At 45.5% G+C, this 24979-nt stretch overlaps 1 protein-coding gene across 4 annotated transcripts in view; it reads left to right on the top strand.

Moving 5' to 3' along the window:
• Positions 1-694: 694 nt before the first annotated feature.
• Positions 695-24979, top strand: part of RNF166 (ring finger protein 166) — a 43153-nt gene continuing 18868 nt past the window's right edge. For 2 of the 4 annotated variants that reach the window (XM_068261565.1, XM_068261566.1), the window contains exon 1: positions 695-898. In XM_068261565.1, the coding sequence (XP_068117666.1) occupies positions 735-898 (164 nt within the window). In that variant the 5' untranslated portion in view covers positions 695-734. Of the gene's footprint in view, positions 899-6803; positions 6928-22625; positions 22682-24979 lie in introns of those variants that run through there. The other 2 variants (XM_068261567.1, XM_068261568.1) reach the window with 2 other exon arrangements.

Raw genomic sequence — 24979 nt, 5'->3', positions numbered from 1 at the left:
ATTCTCCTGCTCAGTGAAAAGTTCGGGACACTTGGCCATTGCCACGGGACAACGTGAAACAGTCTTAACCGCATGGTTGCCACCTCATCCGACACATCTAAGTTATACAGGTTCTGGGGGGCTACTCACATAATCAGTGCCTAGACTGCAGCTAACTAGCCACAAGGTATGTGTAATTCATATGTGCTGGTATTTAAAGTGATAAGGTGGTAACCCTGCTCAACTGTGACACTTGGGACAGATGCATAGTGATCCACATTTGCCCTTAGTGGAGATGGTGGCCAGAGCTTCATTTAATTCCTATGAATATAGTCATTAAACCAATAAATTAGTACTACAAAATGATTAGCATGAAAATTAGTCTGGGTTTTACCAACAAGCAAAGCCTACGATCGAGCAGCAGTCATTATAAATATGGAAGTTTATTACACAGGCTTGCCCACACTTAAGATGGCGGCTACAACTCTGAAAAATTCCCCCGAGAAAAGCACCCTGTGTACGTGGATTTAGGCTGTGATTGTAAACTGCTGAGTTATTTTGCAGCGTTGTGGGACGGCAGGAGCTGCTGCTGTCTTGTCCCATCAGCTCAGAAAGGCCCGGGACGGCTCCTGAGCCCTGATAGGTCTCCATGGTGACGCGTGACGCCGCTTGGGTGACGTCACGGGGCGCCTCGGTTATGACGTGCAGTGTTTATGTCCTGCTGCAGCCGTTGAGGTGACGGTGCCGCCGCGGTCATGGCCATGTTCCGGAATCTGGTGGCCTCAGCCCAGCACCGGCAACAGCAGCAGCAGAACCCGGCTAGCCCGTCCTCCGCTGACAGCCTGGAGACCCAGTACGGCTGCCCGATCTGCCTGGAGGTCTACTACAAGCCTGTGGCCATCGGCAGCTGCGGACACACGTGAGTGATTGGGGAGTGGGGAAATCAATGTGGGGGGGCCTGACACTGACCAGTTACCATGCGCAGCCCGTCTGCCCTGATCCCCATAGAAGTCCTCCTGCACCATCTTCCTCTGGACATGGCCCTCCTACCTGTACCATCTCTTGTATGCAATACAGCACTCTACCAGAGATCCATTTGTCCTGCTTTTCTCTACTTCTCTTTGTTCCCCAGTTGAGATTCCTATACACGTTATGTGATTGTAGTGCTAGTTACTACAAGTGGTGTTAGTTTATTTTTATTTTTTTTTATGTACTTAGTGCTGACATTTTCCAAGGTGCTTTACAGCACTGAATAATTCATGCCACTAATTGTCGCTCAGCGGAGCTCACAATATAATGGCCCTAATGTGGTTCAATATCCCCAAACGCGCGCATGACCGCCATGCTCAAAATGAAAGAACGTCTATCATGAAAAAATGAAATTTTTTTTTAAAATGCATATTTATTCATGTACATTTCTCAATGAGTAAAATACATTATAAATGACCTTTTTATCCCCCCAGTGCCTATGTCACTTGTAGTAGGTAGTAAAATTAATGTGTCAGGTTTTGGACTAGTCCATCCCCTTTGCAGGGGATTGTTAGTTATTTCTTTATTTGCAAAAGTATTTACTGAACTGCAGTTGCTCAGCCCAACTGCCAAAATAGTGTGCAAATGAGTAGGGAAGCTGGCTGAGATATTTTTATAGATCCTTTCCAGGGAGTGCTTTTGTAAAGAATGAAGGTAATACTCAGAATCCCTGATGAGGAGATGGGGTAATCCGAAATCTGTCAGTTCTTTACCACTTACTGCACCTACAAACCAGAGGCGGAATGTGGCCATAATTGCCATTTTATGCAGCCTTCAAAACTTTTAAATGTGCATCGTTGTAAGTATCAAAAGAACAGCACACTGCCTTCCAGTCCAGGGGAGCACACCGCTGACAGTTTGTTAGAAACATTGTCAGTTTGAGCTGAGGTGCAGCAGTTACCCACAAGACACCCCTACAGGGATCCAAACCTCTCAAATCCCATGTGGTTTGTAAAAGAAATACACACTGTCCATTCAACACCATGTGCAGTGGAGCAGTGTATTATTTGCCGGCTCCAGCGATGCATTGTGTCTCTTCTGTTCTTCCTGGCAGTCACTCACCCTATACTACATACCTCTTTTTCAAGAGCAGGTAATATGCCTCAGGAGCCTGAGGTATGCAGCGTAGTGCGTGTGACTGTCAGGAAGATCAGAGGAGACCTGAAGCTGTACTGGAGCAGGTAAATATTGAACTGCTCCACTGCACCACTTTGCAAAAGGGGGCGGAGCTGTAGTTACACCATTTAGTTGGAGTTTAGTAAATGTTAAATACCTGATTGAGTTTGGCAACCATGACCTACTGTAAGTGACAGGAGCATAGGAAAAAAGAATGAGAGAAATGTATATTCTACATACACTTCTTTTTAAATTTTTTGCGATAGTGGTCTTTGAACAAAGAATGAGGGGATGGCTAAGAATTGTTTAACAAAGTGTCCCAACTAAGGTAAAAGATTGATTATTGCCATGTAGACCGATCATCTAATTCGAAGCACTCGTGTGGTTGATTATGAACTCCCGGGCCTCTGTGCTAACAATCCAATCAGCAGACCATCGATGCTGTATTCAAACATGCTTCGACGTCGTTCATTCATTGCTAATCCTCAGGAATCACTCATTTTATAATGACTGTGATCGAGCAAGCGCACGGAGCTTAAAGGGAACCTGTAACCAGGGCGTCTGAGTCGAGGAGTCAGAGTAATTTTGGGTACCTGAAGTTGTAGTCAGTGGTTTCATAAACTGAGGAGTCTGAGTTGGAGTCAGATGATTTTTGTACAAACTCCACAGCCCTGTCTGTAAAAAAAAAAAAAAAAACTCGGGGATACTTGCCTCGGGAGGGGGAAGCCTCTGGGTCCCTTCGGGAGAGGGGGGGGGGGGGGTCCCGGCGCTTGAACGGAGGGATGGAGGAGGACAGCAGAAGCCTCGTTAGGATCCAGAGGCTTCCCCTTCCTGAGGTAAGTAAACCCCAGAGGGTTTTTTTTTTTTTCAGTTACAGATTCTCTAACAGTCTAGGGACTATTTTGGAGTTGTGGGAGGAAAGAGAAATCCCCTGAGGAAACCTACGTAGGTAGAAAAAGCAAAGTTTGTAAACGTTATACCCTTTAACCACCCTGGCGTTCTGATAAAATCGCCAGGGTGGCTGCGGGAGGGTTTTTTTTAAATAAAAAAAAAAACTATTTCATGCAGCCAACTCCGGCGATCAAAAGTAACAAGGAAGGCCGCAATGAGCGGCCTTCCTTGTTTCGCTTACCTCGTCGCCATGGCAACGAGCGGAGTGACGTCATGGGCGTCAGCTGACGTCAGCCGCCTCCGATCCAGCCCTTAGCGCTGGCCGGAACTTTTTGTTCCGGCTACGCTGGGCTCAGGCGGCTGGGGGGACCCTCTTTCGCCGCTGCATGCGGCGGACCGCCGCACTGCAGCGACGATCAGGCAGCACACGCGGCTGGCAAAGTGCCGGCTGCGTGTGCTGCTTTTTATTTGAGCCAAATCGGCCCAGCAGGGCCTGAGCGGCAGGCTCCGGCGGTACTGGACGAGCTGAGCTCGTCCAGACCGCTCAGCAGGTTAATGGCTAACTTATCAATTTAAATTGCACATGTTTTCAAGGAATTAGTCCCCCTTCCTGGGCGAATTTCCTGGTGTTAAAGGACCACTGTCACAAGAAATATAAAATTCATGTGTACACATACTTATAAGAAGTACAAGTCTCCCAGATTAAAATGCACTATACATTACTTTTCTCCTATGTTCCGGACACTTACAATAGTCAATTAAAATCTTAGTTCTGACAGGTTGTAGACTAGCCCATCTCCTCATGGGGGATTCTCGTGGTTTTCTTTATTTCCAAAAGCACTTCCTGAACAGCAGTTACTCAGTTCAACAACCAGAGCAGTATACAAATGAGTAGGCAGACTGGACAGCATCTTTGTATGGATCCTTTCCAGGGATTGTTTTTGTAAAGAATAAAGGCAATTCTGAGAATCCCCCTTGAGTAGATAGAGTGGTCCAAAACCTGTCAGATTTTTATTGCCTACTGTAAGTGACAGCAACATAGGAGAAAAGTAATTTATAGTGCATTTTATTCTGGGAGAAATGTACTTCTGATAAGCATGTGTGTATACGTGTATTTTAAAGGACCACTAAAGCGACAAAAAGTAAGAAGTTATAGTCTGACAGAACCAACAGGTTTTGGACTTGTCCATCTCCTCATGGGGTATTCTCAGTTTTTTTTTTTTTTATTTCCTGAAAGGCAGTTCCTCCGTGTATTTGATATTCAACAACTTATGGATGATATCCTGATTTATGAATATATTCCATAGTGACATAAATTCTCAATCTCTGTCCTCTGAATTAGAACATATGCGGTTGTACTTCAAAGCCTGACTGTAAACAAGCTTTTTGTGTGTGTGTGTTCCAGGTGAAAACTATTCCAATTTAGGTAAGTAAGTATGATGGGTGCTTTGTTTATGGTAAAAGGATGTTTGTAGAATCCTTTTCTTGTTTATAAATTGTGGTATTCAGGAAACTAACACGAGGATGAAAAGTTGAGGCCGGTTTTACACTGCACTGCGCCCGCCGCTTCACCAGAAACAGGCCTTCAAGGAACACCGCGTACTACTTCAGGGAGTACCGCGTTAGTACGCGGTGTTCCCTGTCTAGCCACAAGCCAAGCAGGAAGTGGCACTTGCAGTCACTTCCTGCTTCAGGGAATGCAAAAGTGCATGGAAGCGAATTGTAAAAATACGCTTGCGCATATGAGCATCAATTTTAAAAGAAAAAAATCCCTGCATCGCCATCGACTAACATGACTTCCGGGCCGACGCAGATCGCCGCGGATCTTGCACGGTAACTTAGTTCTGCGTTAGATTAGGGACTTTCGGCGCAGCGTACCGAAACGTGGGAATTATGAACTTCCTCATAGTGTTGCATTAGGCTGCGGTAGCAGTGCTTCAATTTGACGCACTGCACCCCGCCCCAGTGTGAAAGGGCCCTGAGAGTTAAGTTTGTTATAGAGGTACTCAGAAGTTAAATCTGATTAATATTGCCTGTGATGCTGGCCAGATTAGTAGGATACCTTATATACTCGTATATAAGCCTTATTTTTCAGCACAAATTTTTTTTAAAAGTTACCTCCCTCAGCTTATATGCGAGTCAGTGGAGCAGAACAGATGGTGGAGCAGGTTTTGTTACTGGCAGAGGATTGTAAAGATCTTGCATTAGTGATCCTGCTTTTCCCAGCTGGCTCCCTGCTGTCGGTGCCCCCCATCCCCTGCAAGATGGTGTGCAGGGTGCGCTGTACAAGACTACCTGTGTCCCCTGGCTTGTGGAGCGGAGCGTGCAAGTAACATGTCAGAGGTGCAATGATAGGGGATTCTTCCTGTGTGGCAATCAATGTGTCTCATAACTTTGACACCGTCTAGTAGCATCTTGAGACACAGCTGTATCAACCTTGGGGCAACATCTGGCTATGGGAGGGAAGGTTGACTTGTACTGGGGGCACATCTGGGGAGGGTGTTTTTATGCGAGTCGATCACTTGTTTCTGAAGTGGGTACCTTGGTTTCTGAAGTGGGTACCTCAGCTTATACGCAGGTTGGCTTATATGTGAGTATATACGGTATCTATAAATCTAAAGGTATCCATACATCTAGCAGTGGTGGGCACGCTATATTGGGTGGCCTTCTTTAGTCTTTTTTTCCTCTCTTCCATAGACCTTAATTAGAGATAAATAGCAGTCATTCAGTTAAGAGATTGTTCTAAAACCTCAAATTGGCTATTCTCAAAAAATGTTCCTTGTCTCCAGGACCACTCCATTGAAATGAATGGAGCTCCCAGCACTGCAATGAGATCCTAAATCCACACATGCTGCCCACATTGTTAGTTTACTTAGCTGTATAATGTCAGATTAATATCTTCATTGTAAAATGTTCCCTCGGCTGCTTCAGTTTTACGTTCCCAGCTCTGCAGAAGGTAAGAGGATGGTCATTTACAAGCAATATAAGGTAACCTGAAGTGAAAGGGATATGGCGGCCGCTATGTGTATTTCCTTTTAAACACCTAAGGACCATAGGCTTACACTCCCCTAGTGACCAGGTAATTTTTTTTACAATTCAGGCCACTGCAGCTTTAACAATCGTTGGTGGGCACTGATCGCTGCTGCAGGCTTTGTTTTTATTAATTTATTTTTTTCATTTATCTCTCTCCTCCACCCTGCGAGCCAATCAGTGTGATCAGCTGATACCTATGAGAGGCGATCACTTTGTGAGCCACCTGAGGGGACAGCTCAGTGGCAGAGCTGCCCCCTGTACAGCTCTGCTGGAGATCGCAGTGCTGTACTATGTAAACAAAGGCTTTTTTTTTTTTTTTTTTTACAGCCTGTCAGCCTTGGCAGGGAACGATCCCGCATGCGCGCAAGAGTTCCCTGCTAATTTCCGCCCACCGCTCTTGACGCCAATCGGCGTTAGGCGGTTCTGGGGAAGCCACCCTGTGGCCGCCTATTGGCATTAGGCGGTTTCAGAGTGGTTAACAATACCGGTTGCCCTGCTGATCTTTTTAAATTGCCGTAGTGTCTGAAACAAGCATGCAGCTAATTTAGTCGGACTGCCTAATTTGCATGTGTGTTCAGGGTTTATGGCTAAAACGACCAGATACAGAGGATCAGCAGGAGAGCCAGGCAATTTGCATTGTTGAAAAGGAAATAAATATGGCAGCCTCCATACCCACCTCAGATCAGTTGTCCTTTAAAGGTGGTTGTAACATCCCCCCCAAGAAAACTAAAACTGAAAATCTTTTGTAGCTGCCACCTCACTATGTTGCAATGCGGGAGGGGGAGCCGAGCGGCACGTGCATGATGTCACGCGGGGGAGCATGGCGAATAATAGGATTGGTGACGCTCGGAGTAGATCCGACAGGCGGGCCACTCGCAGGTATGTGGGGTTGGGGCATCGTGGGCTTCTGTACACTTACCTGATTATCAGTTGAGGCGTTTGTTATTGGCCGTCTCAGCCGACTTTAGTCAGCCATGTGTACAGGCCTTAACAAACTTCCCATTTCAGATCAGTAAGGGCACTATGACCAGAAGGTAATTGTACCCCCCCCCCCTTTTAACAAGTTTATACAGTGAGGTAAGCCTGTTATCTCTAGGTGATGTTTTCTGTAAGAGGTACAGTAAGCCGTAAATGAACACTGAGATGGAAACCAGCAGAAATATTCATTTCTTTTTTCATATCACATCTCTTCAAGAGAGTCTGAAGCGTAAAAAGAAAAATCTCTTTTTACATTGCATTCCTCTTCAGCATTAAAGGATACCCGAAGTGACGTGACATGATGAGATAGACATGGGTTTGTACAGTGCCTAGCACACAAATAACTATGCTGTGTACCTTTTTTTTTTTTTTTTTTTTTTTTTTTTTTCTTTCTCTGCCTGAAAGAGTTAAATATCAGATATGTAAGTGGCTGACTCAGTCCTGACTCAGACCTGACTCAGACAGGAAGTGATTAAAGTGTGACCCTCACTGATAAGAAATTCCAACTATAAAACAATTTCCTAGCAGAAAATGGCTTCTGAGAGCAGGAAAGAGATAAAAAGGGTTAAAAGTTCATAGATTTTAGCTATGGCATACTTTAATGAATGTGTCATTGAGCAAAAACAATAAAACAGTTAAAACTTAAAAAGTAGATTTAAACATAAAATAAAACTGTGTAGCGTAATATCTTAAGTCATTTTTAGGAGAAGGAAGATAAAATAGTTTTTCATTAGTTTATTTTCGCTTCAAGTGTGCTTTAATGCCAGAGTTGAAACACAGCACCCTCGCATCACAACAAAGGTTTATCCCCCCAAAATCCCAGGGAAAAAAATCCACGACTTTTCCATGTCGTGGATCTTGCTGCCCAGGGAGCCAGAGCTAAGCGGTGTAGCTCTGCCTCCATTAGCTTCCATCTCCGCCTTTCCTCGCCCCTCTCTCTCAGCGAAATAAGACAGAGATGGGGCGGGAGGAGGCGGAGATACGCAGAGATTTACGCCAGTAGAGGCAGAGCTACTGCATAAAGCTCTGGCTCTACCCGGAAGGTGCCCCAAATTTTGCCCTGGGGATTTCGGGGTAATTAGGACCTCATTGTGCCGTTTCAGCTCTGGCATTAATGCTAAAGACCACTGCAAGGTAAAAAGAGCATTTTTTTTATGCTTCATACTCTTTAAATCTGACAGTGAACACTAAAAACAGGATAGGGAAGCTAAATAAATCATTTCATATGGGAAGATTTTTTTTTTTTTTTTTTTTTTTTTAGTTAGTATAGAGCTTCAGCCCACTTTAACCACTCGAGGACCACAGGCTTACACCCCCTAGTGACAGGCAATTTTTATTTATTTATTTATTTTTTACAATTCAGCACACTGCAGCTTTAAAGGGATACTGTAGGGGGGTCGGGGGGAAATGAGCTGAACTTACCCGGGGCTTCTAATGGTCCCCCGCAGACATCCTGTGTTGGCGCAGCCACTCACCGATGCTCCGGCCCCGCCTCCAGTTCACTTCTGGAATTTCTGACTTTAAAGTCAGAAAACCACTGCGCCTGCACGCCCGTGTCCTCGCTCCCGCTGATGTCACCAGGAGTGTACTGCACAGACACAGACCATACTGGGCCTGTGCTGTGCGCTCTTGATGACATCAGCGGGATCGACACGGCAACGCAGGCGCAGTGGTTTTAAGACTTTAAAGTCTGAAATTCCAGAAGTGAACCGGAGGCGGGGCCGGAGCATCGGTAAGTGGCTGGGCGGGCACAGGATGTCTGTGGGGGACCGTTAGAAGCTCCGGGTAAGTTCAACTCATTTTCCCCTGACCCCCCTACAGTATCCCTTTAACAGTGTGCTGCACGGCCATACAACTTACCACCCACATGAATCTTGCCTCCTTTTCTTGCCACCAACAGAGCTTTCTGCTGGTGGCATCTGATTGCTGCTGTCATGTCTAGTGTTTTTTTTTTTTTATTTTATGATCTCCCTCCAAGATCCAATTAGTGGATCCCTTTTACTCTCCGCCCCCAGGACTTAATGCTGATCAGCGTTAGGCGTTCCTGGGGGTGCCAATCTCCCGTCGGCGTTAGGCGGTCGGGAGGGAGTTAAGCCTGGTACACATATCCAATTTTGATTAAGTCTGTGTAGTATGAGAGCTTACATACACTATCTGTTTATAATATTCAAAATCTGTTGGTCCTCCTACTACATGGAGCTGGTAAAATTGGATGTGTGTACCAGGCTGTTATCTATACAACCATGTTTAATGCTCATTACGTTTGTTTAAAGGATACCACAACCAAACGGTTGTGGTAAAATTGATTGCCGCACTGTGTAGGGGGTAATGAGCACATACCTGCATTTCCTCCAGCCCTCCTCCATCTGCCGCTGTTCTTAGTTTATAGATGTCGGTGTCCGGCGACTTTACTGAACTTTACGTCAGACATACTGCGCCCTGTGTGCACAGTATGTCCTTCCCCCTTCGCTTCTGGCCGCCGCATAGTGCCAGGCTCAGAAGCACGCTGTCCCCTTTTTGCTGCGTGTGCGCTCCATTACACCGAGTGTCACATGCTAATCAAGCTAAGGAAAAGCAGAAAATCCTATTCTAGGCAGTGGCCATCTTGCCAAGCTAATGCTGATATCATATCCTCCCTGACGCTTGTTTTCCCCCTTCCTTTCTCTTGCTCGTGTATTCATTAGCTGCCCTCCTCCCAGAGTTTTTTTTTTTTTCTTTGATTTATTATTATTTACACATCCAATCACTGAGTCACCTCGGCCTTGCTTGTAAACACAAGTGATCAGCTAGGCAGGGAAATAAATGGAAGAGGAATATACTATAGATAAAAAGAACTCCCAGCATTTAACTTTTTGGCACTAGAGCCAGTGCTCCTAAAGTATGTGATAACTCCAAACCATAACAGCAGAAAAAGTTTTGAATGCAGGATTAGCATCTTTATCACTTAATACACTCAGACCAGTTGCTGTTGAAATTTTATTTTTATGGTGACAATACCGCTTTAAAAAGAAATACAAAATATCAGCCTCCTTATTCCTCTCGCTTCCAAGTGTGCTTTGATGTAGCACCACCTCTTAGCAGTGGCCATAAGGGAATCTCACGGTTGTACAAACTCTACTTGGAGTGTTACTTGGTGTTACAATTACAGACTTGGCATCATTCACACCACCCATAGTGCCTTGGGTTGCTGTGTTAAAAAAAATAAATAAAACAAAATCCAGTAATGCAGGGCTGTGGAGTTGAGGAGTCAGAGCAATTTTGGGTACTCTGAGTCGGTGGTTTTAATAAACTGAGGAGTCGGAGTGGAATGGTTTTTGTACCAACTCCACAGCCCTGCACTCATGTACATATGTATTTGCTGGAAGCTAATTCATTTCCAATACCGTTTGTAAAGTTAATCTTCTGCACTGTGGTGTGTTGGTACAGTCAGCTGTTGTCATTGGTTCCTACATCTTTAAAGTGTAACTGTCGGGCATAAAATCAAAAATCAATTCTTTATTTTTATCTGGTAAACAAGTAATAAGGATGCTAACCAGGCAATCCAAAAGTTGAGAAATGATCTTTCCCCAGTATACCTGACTCTTATTTGGTACAGACAACATTTGGTACACAAAAAGGAAGTTGCAGGGCATGCTGGGTTGTCATTTTTTTGCTTCTGTAAATTAGTTAAGTCTAAGGGGAAATAAAGAAGCAAAAAAAAAAGACAACCCAGCATGCCCTGCAACTTCCTTTGTGCGGCAATGTACCAAATAAGAGTCAGGGGAATGATCATTTATAAACACAAAAAGTAATAGAGATTTTAACTTTTGGATTGCCTGGTTAGCATCCTTATTACTTGTTTACCAGATGAAAATAAACACTTGAGTTTTCATTTTATGCCCAACAGTTACACTTTAAGGTCTGGGACCCACTGGCAGTGCTTGCCCAGTGGTCAGTGATTGGCAAAGCACTTCAACAGTGGAGCCCTATGAGGGTGCACTTGCAGCATTGCCATAGAAAATTGTTGCTTACAGCATTTTGAAAGCCATTCAAGATAAATTGCATTAAAGGTTTTTTTTTTTAAAGCTGGTTTAAAAAAAAAAGTTCCACTTTCCTGGGGCTTCTACCAGCCCCCTGCAGACGTCTTGTCCCACGCCGGTCCTTAAGGACCCTCCTGTCCCCCGCTGCGGGTCACGCTCTCTTTTTTCGTCTAAGTAGACGCAAACGCGGTCCTGTAGATTTTCCAAGCGTTGTTGTTAGAGAAGCTGTTCAGTAACCGCTCTACTGTAACAAAAAATAAAAACCGCTACACCAAAACGCTCCAAAAATCGCTAGGCATGATTAGAAAATCACTAGGCACATGCCTTGAATCGCTCTAGAAAAAAATCACTTCAATAAGCACTGAGCATTTGCAGTTACGCTAGCGCTTTTTGGTGTGCACACTGGCCCTAAGTTTGCGGACTTTGCTATTTTATTGGCTACACCCTGTTTAGCACCTCCCTAATCATTTATTTAAATGTCCTAACTTATGGTGATGTGTCTGGATCTATGTGTTCAGGCAATACTGGTATGATATCATCTTAAAGGGGTTCTGTGTGGGGCTGCTGAGGGTAAAAACCAGACACTTACCTGGGGCTTCTATCAGCCCCCTGTAGCAGTCATGTCCCACGCCGTCCTCTTCCGATCCGGCGGCATAGAACGGCAGATCGGAGGAGGACGGCGTGGGACATGACTGCTACAGGGGGCTGATAGAAGCCCCCAGGTAAGTGTCTTTTTTACCAGCAGCACACCCCCACTGAACCCCTTTAGGCTTTTTTCCCACTAAGATGCTAAGTTGAGGTCGCATAACGTGCGCCTAACGCAACGCATAGTGGGGTAGAAGCTAGACGTCAGATTGAGCCACGTTGAGCAGCTCTTCATGCGTCCTGTGATGCGTACTCTTGGACGTATGCGGCATCACGTGGTCCCGCCGGCCAATCGCCGCACAGAGCGGTGCTCCAGGAAGTAAACACTGCACATCACACCATGCAGTGAATATTAATTAGCCATGTGCCTGGCCGAGGAGGGGGGAGACCTCCTCCTCCAATACTACTGAGCATGTGCAAACAGTCTAACGCGGCTTAGCCGTGTGTAAAGTACTGCATGCAGTACGTTGCCTTGACGTGAAGCGTTACTGTGTAACGCAACGTGGGCACTGTGAACAGCCCATTGATTTTTCATTGCTGTGCGTTGGGGTGCGTTACAGGCTGCTCTAACGTGCGCCTGTAACGTCTCACTGTGAAAGGAGCCTTTAATCTTCTAAACGTCTCTCTTTCCCGCTATGCAAAATAATTCACCATGGTGTTTATATCTAATCGGCCAGTTCAGTTGGGCAATTTTGTGGGATTTTCTTTTCATCTTTGCTGATGGCTCTGAAATGAACTGATGTGATTGGGAAATACTGTGTATGTTCCATGATGAACTATTTTGTTTGGTCACAATTTTCTTGAAATTAAGCTTTCTGCACAGCCTCACATCAGCTGTTGCTGTTGTTTCTCCTGAAAATTAGATTATCAGCCTTCGCATGTTATTGAAGAATTACTGAAATCATCTGTTTCTTATTTGCAGATGACTGTCCAGAAGCAATTTCCTTTGTTGGCAAAATGCTTACTGCAAATCTACAACAGGAAATTGTGTTGAATTATACAGAGCAGCCAGACTCCACCAATCAGGAAGTAGCTTTCAGAAGTTCGTGTAGAGAGAATTGTAGTATTTTGGTGAATTTTGTGCAAGTGCACTGGACGGAAGTATAAAAACCAGTGCAAGGAAAATTGCAAAACGGTTGCAAATTTGGAATAGTAAGGCCTCCGTCCCCAGGTAGCTGAACTGCTCGTTTGTCTGGGGCATTTCAGCCTCCCGGGCGTTGAACACCATCGCTGTTAGGCTGCAGTTACATACAGCCGAATGGCAGAGTTTGGTTACATTGCGCATGTCTGTCTACTTGACAAGCGGTGGGTGAATATACTGTCTTGTCACTAACTGTCCCCCAGAGGGGCTCACAATCTACTCCCTACAATAGTAATATGTCTATGCATGTATAGTGTAGTGTATGTATTGTAGTCGAGGGACAATTTTAGGGGGAAGCCAAGGTTTGCAAGGTTACAAGGTTTTCTTATAGAGAACCTGAACTGAAAATAAAAAGTCAAAATAACCATACACTGGTCATACTTGCCTTCCTATGTAGTCTACTCCTCAATATCCTCCTCCTCTCCTGCGTCCTGTTTGTCCACTGTGATCAATGGATATCTCTATGTTCTCCATTTTAAAAATGGCCATTACCCCATTACAGCTTCCTGGTCAGCACACTGTTAAACTGTAATATCATCCACTTGAGCCATAGGGAAACATGGACATTACCTTGCACATTCAGTTGTAACAGACAGCTGCTGATATATAACTGACAGCGACTGGTATATTTCAGTTCTGACAAAATATTGTCAAAACTGGAAGGGATCACTGTAAGAAGAAAATGGTGAGCTTCTGAGAGGAACTGAGGGTGAGGTTAGTATGTAATATTCATTTGCAGCTACGTCGTGTTTGTTTTCAATTTTCCTCGCTTCGTGTTCCCTTGAACTGTATGTTTTTGGGATGTGGGAGGAAATCGGAGTGCTCTGAGGAAACCCACACAGAACATACAAACTCCTTGCAGATATAGACCTGGCTGGGATTGGAATCGGGAACCCAGCGCTGCAAGGCAAGAGTGCTAACCACTAACGCTGACTTGTGAACTGTAAAGGTGGCCATATATCTAGTGACTTGGCGGCCGATCAGCCATCCACTAATTATTGAATCGGATGAAAATCGCGTGCTGCCAAGTGCATGCCCGACCAACAATGCGTCCAATTTCAGACCAAGCATGTCGAGCGGACATGCTGCAAGATGTTGGGCCATCGTGGACGATCGGGTGTACGGTAACAGCTAGCGATATCGGGACAAATGCGATAAAAAAAAACTCAGCACTCTTCCTCCAGGGTATAAAATGTACATGTGCATTTATACATTTTGAGCAGTGCCCATCCGTCTTCCGAATCCACTGCTCTTCCATTAGAAGGTATACACCGCCGATGCATAGCAAGCCATAGTGATGTCACACGTGCCATGCTGGCGCGTATATGCAGCTAATGGAAGAGCGGCTGATTTGGAAGATGGATAGGCACCGCAACACAGGACAAATAATGCATGAGTGCGACGGTACATGTACATTTATACACTAGGGAGGCGGCGGACTTGGCTGATTCACCAGAGATTTTATGCTGAAATCGATCAGGAATTGATCTGCGGTGTATGGACAGCCGACAGATCTTTCTCTTATCAGATTTGATCAGAGAGAGATTTGTCTCTTGGCCGAATCTGCCAATCATCGCTAGATGTATGGCTGCCCTAACATTTTCACTGTTTCATTGATTAAACCCCTTTTGCAGTGCCGGATACTAATTTATTAGTACGTGGGCGTTTTTACAGCCCTGAGCAGACAGCGGTGGCATGTGTGGATGCCACTCTCCATTGGGGTTCTGTCCTCTCCCACGACAAATAGTGCCAACATACCTCCTCCTACTTCTATACTATCCAGAGCCTTCCCTGTACTTCAGTATGTATCAAACCTGTTTGTTTTAAAGAGGAGCTGTCAGCCATACTATCTCATAAAAACAAAAACACACATTTAAGTAGATAAATACTTGCTCTACTTACATATGTATTGCACTGTCCACATTTTGATTTTAGTGATTTTTCTACAGTAAAAAAAAACCAAACATTCTTAGCATTTCCCATTTTAACTGTGGCTACTTTGAAGCCAATCCTCATGTCATTTCCTCCCTTACTCTTCTCTGTCTAATTGTGTATGCATTGCTCGCCCTTCACTATAGTGGGTGCATTGTCTCAGCATGAGAAATATTTGCCAATCAGAGAGGAACAGAGGTGTGGGAGGGGTATACAGGAGGGAAAGAGGCTTCAGCCAATCAGGCTGCATTAATTAAGTCCGAGGGGAAGTAGAGAAGCAAAAAAGGACAATCCAGCATGCCCTGCAACTTCCTTTTTGTGTACCAAATTACACTCGGGTAAACTGGGGAATGATCATTTATCAACAAGAAAATTAATAGTGACTTTAACTTTTGGATTGCCTGGTTAGCATCCTTATTACTTGTTTATAAGATAAAAATAAAGAATTGATTTTTGATTTTATGCCCGACAGTTGCACTTTAATGCATTGGTATGCTTTAGTGTGCGTTAGTACGTGTTTTTTCCATAGCCGTGCATTGTAAAAAAGATTTCAGTTAAAATGCATATAGTGGGAACTGTGCCATAGCAAAACATGGACATTACTTTTAACTGAGAGCAACTGATTAAGTGTAAAAGGGGCCTAAGCATGCCGTGGGAGCGCATGCAGTCACTTTTATAGTGCCTTGCAGTGGTGTAGCGGCCACCTATGTACAATCAGGGCTACATAATCTCAGAATGAATCCACTATTTTTGGATAGCCCAGGAGTTTGAGAGAAAATATTCCATCAAATGACATCACAAGGACCAAGGAGACGGTCTCTCGGGAGTTGTGTACAGCGCATAAATTAATAACCAGTTTTATGAGCATCAGATCGGAAAGCCCCAAGAGCTTATTTGAAAACATAAAAAAGCAGCATCACGAAGACCACGAAACTTACAAAACAAGTGCAGTTATGTGCGTGTGCATTTATACATGTACTGTAAATCATTTGTACATGGAGCAATGCAAATGATAATTGCATTATGAGTCGTGGCACACCATGCTTGACAAGCGGAGCAGGTAGCCTACCTGATGTGCTGTACCCACTTTGGTGGTCCATCAGAAGTGCTCACAGTGCCTGCAGGCTGACGGAGGAGTAGTGTTTAGCACTCTCACCTTGCAGCAATGGGTCGCCGGTTCGAATCCCAGCCAGGGCACTATCTGCAAGGAGTTTGTATGTTCTCCCCTTGTCTGTGTCGGTTTCCTCCAAGCACTCCAGTTTCCTCCGACATCCCAAAACATACAGGTAAGTTAACTGGCTTCTCCCTAAAATTGGCCGTAGAGTATGATACACACTGCACGCTACATGCCTAGACCTATGACTATGGTAGGGATTAGTTTGTGAGCCCCTCTGAGGGATAGTTAAGTGATAAGACAATATACATATCCTGCTCGATCGACTAAGCTGGTCAATTTGACATATCAGCCATAGGTTATCGATTGGGCATACTGGATCATACTCCATTCTCTCTCGATTTGATAAAATGGTTGAATCAAATGGTTGATCGTACAGCCAAATCGCTAGATGTATGGCCACCTTTAATCTTCCCTGATTTTCTTATCCTCCAGTTCGGTCAATGATCAGTACTAGCAGGGTGCTCTGTACCTAAAGATTAGTACCTTTAGAGACAGAGCCCTGACTATTGCTTTGGATAAAGCTTTGTGTCCAGATTAACCACTTAACGACCGCCTAACGCCGATAGGCGTCGGCGGGTCATTAGTGGTATAGCATGGAAATGGCCACTCGATTGAGCGGCCTTTCCATGCTAGTTCACGGAGACTGCCTCCGTGAACAGTGTGCGAGCCGCTGATCACGGCTCGCACGCATAATGTAAACATCCGGGGAAGAAATCCCCGCTGTTTACATCACACGGCGCTGCTGCGCAGCAGCGCCGTGACATAGATCGGCGATCCCCGGCCTCTGATTGGCCAGGGGTCGCCGGCATCTGATAGGCAGAAGCCTATCCTATCAGGCGCAGGACGGAACTCCATCCTGCGCCGCTCACAGGGTAAGGGAGAGGGAGGGAAAGCCGGGGAGGGCGGAAAGCGCTGCGGAGGGGGGCGTTGAAGAGCCCCCCTCGGAAAGTGCGGGTAGCCGGCGGCGATCAGACCCCCCCAGCAGGACATCCCCCTAGTGGGGAAAAAAGGGGGGGGGAAGTCTGATTGCCCTGGCACATACGTGATCGGTGCTGCGGGCTGTAGAGCCCACGCAGCACCGATCACTGCAATATCCCCTGGTCCTTAAGTGGTTAAGTAAGTATCTTTGTGTGGTACTTGAGAGGATGGGTATAAAACTCAGAGGTTCCCCTGGGAGGAAGGAGAAAAGGTGGTTTGTATCGGTGGTTCTTATTGTAGGTCACTAATTAAGCAGAGAAGGGATTGTGCAGTGGGTGGGTTCCAGGCCAAGCACAGTCATCAGTGCCTATTTCCTGCTGCTGCTGCTGCCGCCGCCGCCGCCGCCGCCTAGGATTGCCCCTTCACACCACACGCGAGGCAGTACCATAGAAAATTACACTTACCCACATGTTGAAAGAATGGGCAGACCTGTTCATTTTTATTAACTGAACTCTTGCACAGGACAGAAGAAAAACCTGGATAAATGCACCCTGTATGTATTTTGAGTTTTTAGACTGTCTAATTCCCCCTTATGTGTGATTACTCACCAGTGTAGTTTGATCTGTTAGCTGGCTGCTCAGGCAGAGCAGCTAATTTGTAAACACAGGATGTAATCCTACGTCTGCTTCCTTGTAAGCAAGTAGACAATGCAGATTAATTGCAGGATTTGTATCCTCTGTCCCAAAGAAATGTTAGACCTGAAAACACAAATGAAAATTATATTTCTCCCAGAGTAAAATGTGGTATAAATTACTGTTCTATGTGGCTGTCAAATATAGTAGGTAGTAGAAATCTGACAGAACTGACAGGTTTTGGACTAACCCATCCCCTCATGGGCGATTTTAAAGGTTTTGCTTATTTTCAAAAGCACTAAGTGAACAGCAGTTGCTCGGTCCAACTGGCATAATAGTATGCAAACAGGTGGGAGGGACAGCCTGCGTCTTTGTACAGATCCTTTCCAGGGAGTGCTTTTGTAAAGAATAGATGAAATACTGAGAATCCCCTATGAAGAGATAGACTAGTCAAAAACCTGTCAGTTCTGTCCGATTTTTACTACCTACTGTAAGTGACAGCAACATAGGAGAAAAGTAATGTATAGCTCGTTTTACTCTGGAAGAAACATACTACTTATTTGTGTTTACATGTATTTTCAATTTTACAATCTTTTGCTATAGTGGTCCTTTAAAGCTTATTATGCTATTGCTTATCTTTTAGAGAGGTTGTTCTGAGTTCAGGTCTGCATTAAATGCAGCCACACTGCTCCGTAGTCCTTTACAACCAGCATGGTTCCTAGCAGCATGTGCTGCTGATGGTGTAATTGGGTCCTTAAAGCTCTACTTCATATATGTTATTTCTAATTATGAATATGAAATTATATTGCAAAAAATGTTTGGCTTTTGCTATGTAAAAATTAGAAGTTACCTGAAGATCATTGGTGGCACCTTTCTTCCTATTGGATATTGTGTCTTCTCATCCTTCCTTTCTCCAGCAGCCATTCAGGTGTGTGACAAGCTCCAAGTCGTGAAGGGGGCGGGGCCAGTGGAAATCCCAAATGTAGCTTGCGAGGGGCAGTAAGAAGCTGCAGCATCCCTGCTGGGGAGAAATCGCCCACCTGTGAGCTGCTTAGCTTCATCTACACGATACAATTTTTTGTGCAATTTGATCGAATTCGATTGATTTGATCGATCCGATTAAATCTGACATGTCCAATCGGGATTCGATCGGTAGTGTAATCGATTTGCCATTGTTTTGCAATGACATTCGACCACACAATCTAATCCCAATCGGACATGTCTGATTTAATCGATCAATCAAATTCCATTCCAATCGGATCACACAAAAAATTGTATAGTGCAGTGTTCTCCCTAGCAATTTTTTCCAGCTGGGTGGTATGAAAAAGTAGCTGGGTGGGGCAATATGAGAGAATGCAGGGCCAGTGCTTCTGTGCGCAACTTTGCTTACAGCATAGGAGGAGATGAGCCGATGAGAGCCGGGTGGTCACCAAAACTAGCCGGGTGGAGCACCCAGCTAAAAGAGCCTGGGGAGAACATTGTAGTGTAGATGGGGCTTTAGACCAGTAAGCTCTTATGCCTGGATAGTTTACTGGTTAACTGCTCTGCCTGTGGCACAGGAGAACTGGGTTTGAATCCTCGGGTCTTCCTGTTCAGTAAGCCAGCACCTATTCAGTGAGGAGACCTTGGGCAAGACTCCCTAACACTACTACTGCCTATTGAGCGCTCCCTAGTGGCTGCAGCTCTGGTACTTTGAGTCCGCCAGGAGAAAAATCTGTGATTATAAATGTTGTGTGTCTTGTCTGGTGTCTTAAATAACTCCGGTGTATTATGTGTGAAAGAGTGACAGGGCCACTTTAATGCCATAACCACTTCCCCCTCAAGCAGCCCAATGCTTTAAAGCAGGTGTAGGGAACCTATGGCTCGGGAGCCAGATGTGGCTCTTTTGATGGCTACATCTAGCTCACAGACAAACCAGTAGGGGTTGATTCAGTAAGCTACACTGCTCAAGCAGCGCAGCTTAGTGTGGCAGTGCAAGTAACATTTTCAAAGTAGGTATGCTACTGCTGCAGCATGCACTACAAACTTACACTTCCCCCAAAACTAACAGCTGCTCCAGTTGTCCCACTCTGGACCCTGTCAGGTCCAGTGACTTTGTAGGACGAGATCTCTGCACTTTGATTGGTCCAATAGGCTGCCTGTCACTTGACAGGCAGCCTATTGGGCCAAAGTGCGGGGATCTTGTCCTACAAAGTGAATCAACTCCCAAGTCAGCTAGCTAATTGTACAAGCTGTTAGTCGGTATTTCTCCTGTCTGGCTCTCAGGCAAATTGTTGATGTTGCTGATACCCAAGAGAAGCTGAAGACGTGTCTGACACTTCTGCTGCCCGGAGGGTCAACTGTATACACATCACCATGGCAACAGACATGAGCCCTCTGCTGCGCATGCGCAATGTGCCAGTTTGAAACGTATTGTATGGCTCTCACAGAATTACATTTTAAAATATGTGGCATTTATGGCTCTCAACCAAAAAGGTTCCTAACGCCTGCTTTAAAATGAATCTAAACCTAGAGCTTAGGACTTCTTCAAATCAAAACGAACACTTATTACAATGGCTCACGTAGCACTTTCAGAAATAGAATGCTTAACATTTAGCTTAGCTGTGCAACATTTTCTCCATTTGGCAGTGTGTAGAATAGCATTACTCTTTAATCAAAAGCAGATATAGGCTCACTTTCGCCTCCAAGTCTCACATATGTGGAATTTCCTCTCCATCTTTGTGATGCAAATGTAACGGTTTTGTTTATTCTGTGAATTCAGTTGCAATCTAGCCAAAAAATACAAAGTAGAAAGGTCGCCATACACTTGGCAACCGATCGACCATCCGATTCGATTATTTTCATTGAATTGGATGAAAATTGGTGCTGCTAAGTGCATGCCACGACTAACAAAGCGACCAATTTCGGGATGAAAATTGGTCACATTGTCGATAGCATATGCTGCAAGAAGTTGGGTCGAAGTTGGTTGAATGTGCGGGGGTATTGCACCCGATTTTGGAACGAGCGACAAAACCTCCGCTGCCGTAATGTATAAATGTTCCCCACCGTGTGTGCATTTATTCATTACCTGTTCTGTGTCAGCCTTCTGCACGGTGTCCGTCCATTTCTCCGAGTTCTAACAGCCGCATACACTCATACACGCTAGCCTCTGACGTCAGATGCTATGCGCCGGTAGCGTGTATACCATTTGAAGGCTGACACAGAACAGGTAATGTATAAATGTACACAATGGGGGGGGGGGGGGGCACATTTATACATTGAGGGGCAGACGCAGTGGGCTCAGCCGATTCACTGAAGATTTCATGCTGAACCAGGAATCGGCCTGCAGTATATGGGCAGCTTCAACAAAGAGATACATTTGTCGCTTTGTCAAATCTGCCCATAACCTTCAGGTATATGGCTATCAACCAACAACCAAAGAGTCAAGAAACCAGTAATCTGATTGGCTGCTTGCTTTTGCTCCACTACTCCTTGATTCTATTATGGTCGTTCTGCTGCTGGAGAAAGAATTGTAAAGTAACGCAAGGCATGCTGTTGATAGCAGATTGTGCAGATGCTCGTTAAGGGCAGGTTCACATTAGGTCTGAGAACGTATCCATGGCTCAGTTTTTGGGCCCGGACCAAAACCGGAGCCACGCTTTTTAAACTGACCCGTGTGCATTCCGGGGGATCCGTTTTAAAAAACTGAACGCAGGGTCCGGATTGTCTGGACTTCATGGACCCGGATCGATCCCTGATACACTGAGGGGTAGTGACAGCCAATGGGAAAACGGATCTCCCTCTACACAGAGAACTTGCACACAAAAGGAGGGAGATCTGCACTGCCTGCTCCTTCCCCTATAGGTGTCCCCCCAGGTAGCCTGAAAGGGTAGCAGCCAGGAAGGGGGGGGGGGAGCTGCCCCCCTCACCTGGGTCCCCCAGTCCCCGCTCCCCCTCCAGCTATGTACCGCAAAAGTATACGAGTGAGCAGGGAAGCAATTACCTTATACTTCCTTATTACCTTATACTTCCTTATTACCTTATACTTCCTTATTACCTTATACTTCCTTATTACCTTATACTTCCTTATTACCTTATACTTCCTTTGCTCGCTGTAACTTCCTGCAATGCCGCCCACTAGAGGGCGGCATTGCAGGAATTCACGGCGAGCAGTGGAAGTTAGGTAAACTTCCCCTCTCATGGTGAGGGAGCCCCCTCCCCGTCCTGGCTGCTACCCGCTCAGGCTACCTGGGGGACACCTATTGGGGTCCTGGCTGCAGCCATCCGTTTTTTTTGGGGGGGGGGAAACCCACGCATACGGATCAAAAACTTTTGCTTCAAAAGGGCAGCACGGATCCATTTGCATTCAGGTTTAGCAGCATCACGAACCGCAGGCTCCGTCCTGCAACTGTGCCTAGTGTGGTCCCAGCCTAACTCCCTGATAAAAAATGGAGTAGCAATTGATGAACCCCTCAGTCAAATTTCAGGCTGAGGGCCCTTTCACACTGGCACGGTGCGTTGCGGCAATTTACCGCTAGAGCAATGAAAGTCTGTGGGTGCTTTCATCTTACCTGCGGTGCGCTGGAAGTGCTCAATCTAACGTGCTTCCAAAACTACATTAGCGCGCGTATCTGTGGACCGTAAGTCATGTAAGTCTATGGCAACGCGTGTCAGTGTGAAATCCTGCCGCAGGTTTTATGCGTCGCTCATGCGCGGAAGCGTATTTTTCACAATACACTTCCGTGCACGTAATTGCTTGGCCGGCAGGAAGTGAGTGTTGCTTCCTGGTTGGCCGGACGCCATACAGGGGAATACCGCATAGGAACGTGGCATTCCCCAAAGGCCGGTTAGTGCGGCTGCCGCACCGTCAATATGCAGTGTGAAGCCGGCCTAAAGGATAATAGGTGGAACAGTTTCCCTGCTGGATTTTTAATGTTTTAAAAACCAATATGGCTGCTGACTCCCTGCTCCCTACCACACCACCTGCTTCCTGAAAATATTCTAATGTGGACTCCCAAAGTTCCAGTAATGACGCCATGCTGAGGAATCCACCTGGGACTCTGAATATTGCCAGTGAGGACCCAGAGCAAGGTGTATGGTGATGGCAGCAGCACAGGGACCCAGGAAATATAGCAACAGAACCCGAAAGAGGCCAAGGACATGCAGAAGGCCGCAGCAGAAGAGAGGAGCTCTGCAACTAGAACCAGGAAAGGTAGGTATGCACCGCCCCCCCTGAACTACCACATACAGACTCGCTATCTATCTTATAGATTAACCTCCAACATTACAGATCATGTGGGTGGGTATTCTCAGTGCTTGTGAACTCTAACACCCCTGAGCATTAGCAGTCTACATGCCAGCCACAGCTCCAGTGCAGTGCCTGTGTATATGTGCAGGTAGGAGCCTGGCTACTGTCGCTTTAACTGCCTATGAGCCCTATAGGGAGGATGGTGGGGTTGTAGAAAAGAAAGTGTTCTCTTTAGTGAGAACTGTGTCAGGTTCGATACAGTCCCTTTACAGGAGACGAGTACAATGCATCCGGTTCAAATACCGGTACTGCTCTATCCCAAAACTTTGCTTACTTTATTCTGCTATCCCTCCTGCTACTGTCTATGCATATACACAAGGAAGAAGTGTCAAACAGGAAGCAGTGATCAGACATCGCTATAGATCATAGATATGCGAGTATTTCAGGGTCAGTGCACATCAAAAAGAGCTAGCGTAATAGTAAATGCTCAGTGCTTTTAAGTGATTTTTTTTTTTTAAGGCATGTGCCTAGGGATTTTAGGAGCGTTTTTGTGTAGCGTTTTATTTTTTAAGGGCTCTTTCACACTTAGGCGATTAGCGGGCGATTCCCGCTAATCGCTAAAGCGCTAGCGCTTTTTAAAGCGCTAGTGCTTAATTACTCTATGGCAGTGTTCTCACTGCCATGATGGGCGCCAATCGCGGGTGTTCCGCGGTTAACGCCAATCGCAAACACGTAGCATGCAGCATTTTTTCCCACGATTCGGGAGCGATCGCGGTACAGTGCTATAAAAGCGCTGATTGCGGAAGTGGGAACGGGGTTTTACCGCACTAATTGCAGTAAAATCACTGCGCAAAACGGTAGCTCTAAGCGCTGCCATTTTGCGATTTTAAGTGAGAACGGGCAGTAGAGCTGGAGCTGAACAGCTTCTGTAACATAAACGCTTGAGAAATCGCTCTGATCTAGTACTTTTCAGAGTGATTTTCCACTTTCCTATACTTAACATTGAGGCTGAATCGCCTCAGAAATCAGCAGAAATGCTGCAGGACCCATGTTTGCGTTTGGGAGAAAAGCTCTTGGTGTGCACCAGCCCTCACACAGATTTTTGTAGTGAGCACAGATGAATGAGGAAGCTGGCAGTGCAGCAGAACTGGACCTGATGTACAGTGTATACAATATAGCCAGGGTTCTGGAAGCGATGTTTGTAGACAATAGGCAGTCAAAGGTCCTCATATTTGTTTAGACAAGCAAATAATGGATTATATTAAAACTGTTCATCAGGGAGTGGTTTTGGACCAATGATGTGTATGTATATTATAAGTACATGCATCTGTTGGCAAAGAAGTCGCCACATGGCCTGTCTATCAGCTTTTCCATCCCCACCCCCAGTCAAAATACTGATCCTTTATCTGAAGTAGGGGTGTCAAACTCATTCACATAAGGTGTGAAATCTACAACATAGTCTAAGTCGCGGGCCAAATTATTTATTAAAATGTAACATTTATTGAACAGTCTCAGAATATGCGAGTTAACTTTAGTGACCATGGGAGGTCCGCTCCACCCCCTTCTGCAGAGGAGCAGTTTAATATTTACCTGCTCCAATGCTGCCTCGGGTCTTCTCTGATCGTCCCGCCAGCTACACACTCTATGCTGCATACCTCTGGCTCTGAATGTCACATGATCGGGAGGACGTATGGAAGCACAGAGCATGCGACTGCCAGAAAGAACAGACTAGACACAATGCAGTGCTGGAGCAGGCAAACCTTACACGTTTCCGTGTGCTATTCTGCTATGTGGGGTGATTTTGTCAGAGGGGGTAAAGGCGTGTAGGGATGTGTGTGTATGGCCTAGTGCACACCAAAATAGCTATCGCTTAGCAATTTTCGATTTTGTGTAACAGTTTTCAGATTGATGTTTGAATGAATGGGCGTTTTTGCTCATTCAAGCTGAATCGCTCCAAACAATGCTACATGTAGCAACTTTGAAAAAAACACAATGCTGCTGTAGGAACGCCCTCAAAGGGTTTCATAGCCAATTGCTTTTCAAAGCGCTGGCTAAGTGAAATGCGCTCTTGGTGTGCACCAGCCCTTGATTTACTTTTTGGAGGTGGTTCAGTGGGTTATTTCTGTACCCAGCTCAAACTGACAATAATTCAGTCAGAAACACTGTCACCAGTGGGTGGCACTAGAAGGCAGTGTGCTGTGTTCCTTTTGCTGCTTACAGTGGACGTTAGACGCTCTCGAGGGTCACATAAAATGGCAAGTA

The sequence above is a fragment of the Hyperolius riggenbachi genome, chromosome 11, assembly GCF_040937935.1.
Source record: "Hyperolius riggenbachi isolate aHypRig1 chromosome 11, aHypRig1.pri, whole genome shotgun sequence".
NCBI lineage: Eukaryota > Metazoa > Chordata > Amphibia > Anura > Hyperoliidae > Hyperolius > Hyperolius riggenbachi.
This window is presented reverse-complemented; position numbering and strand designations above follow the sequence as displayed.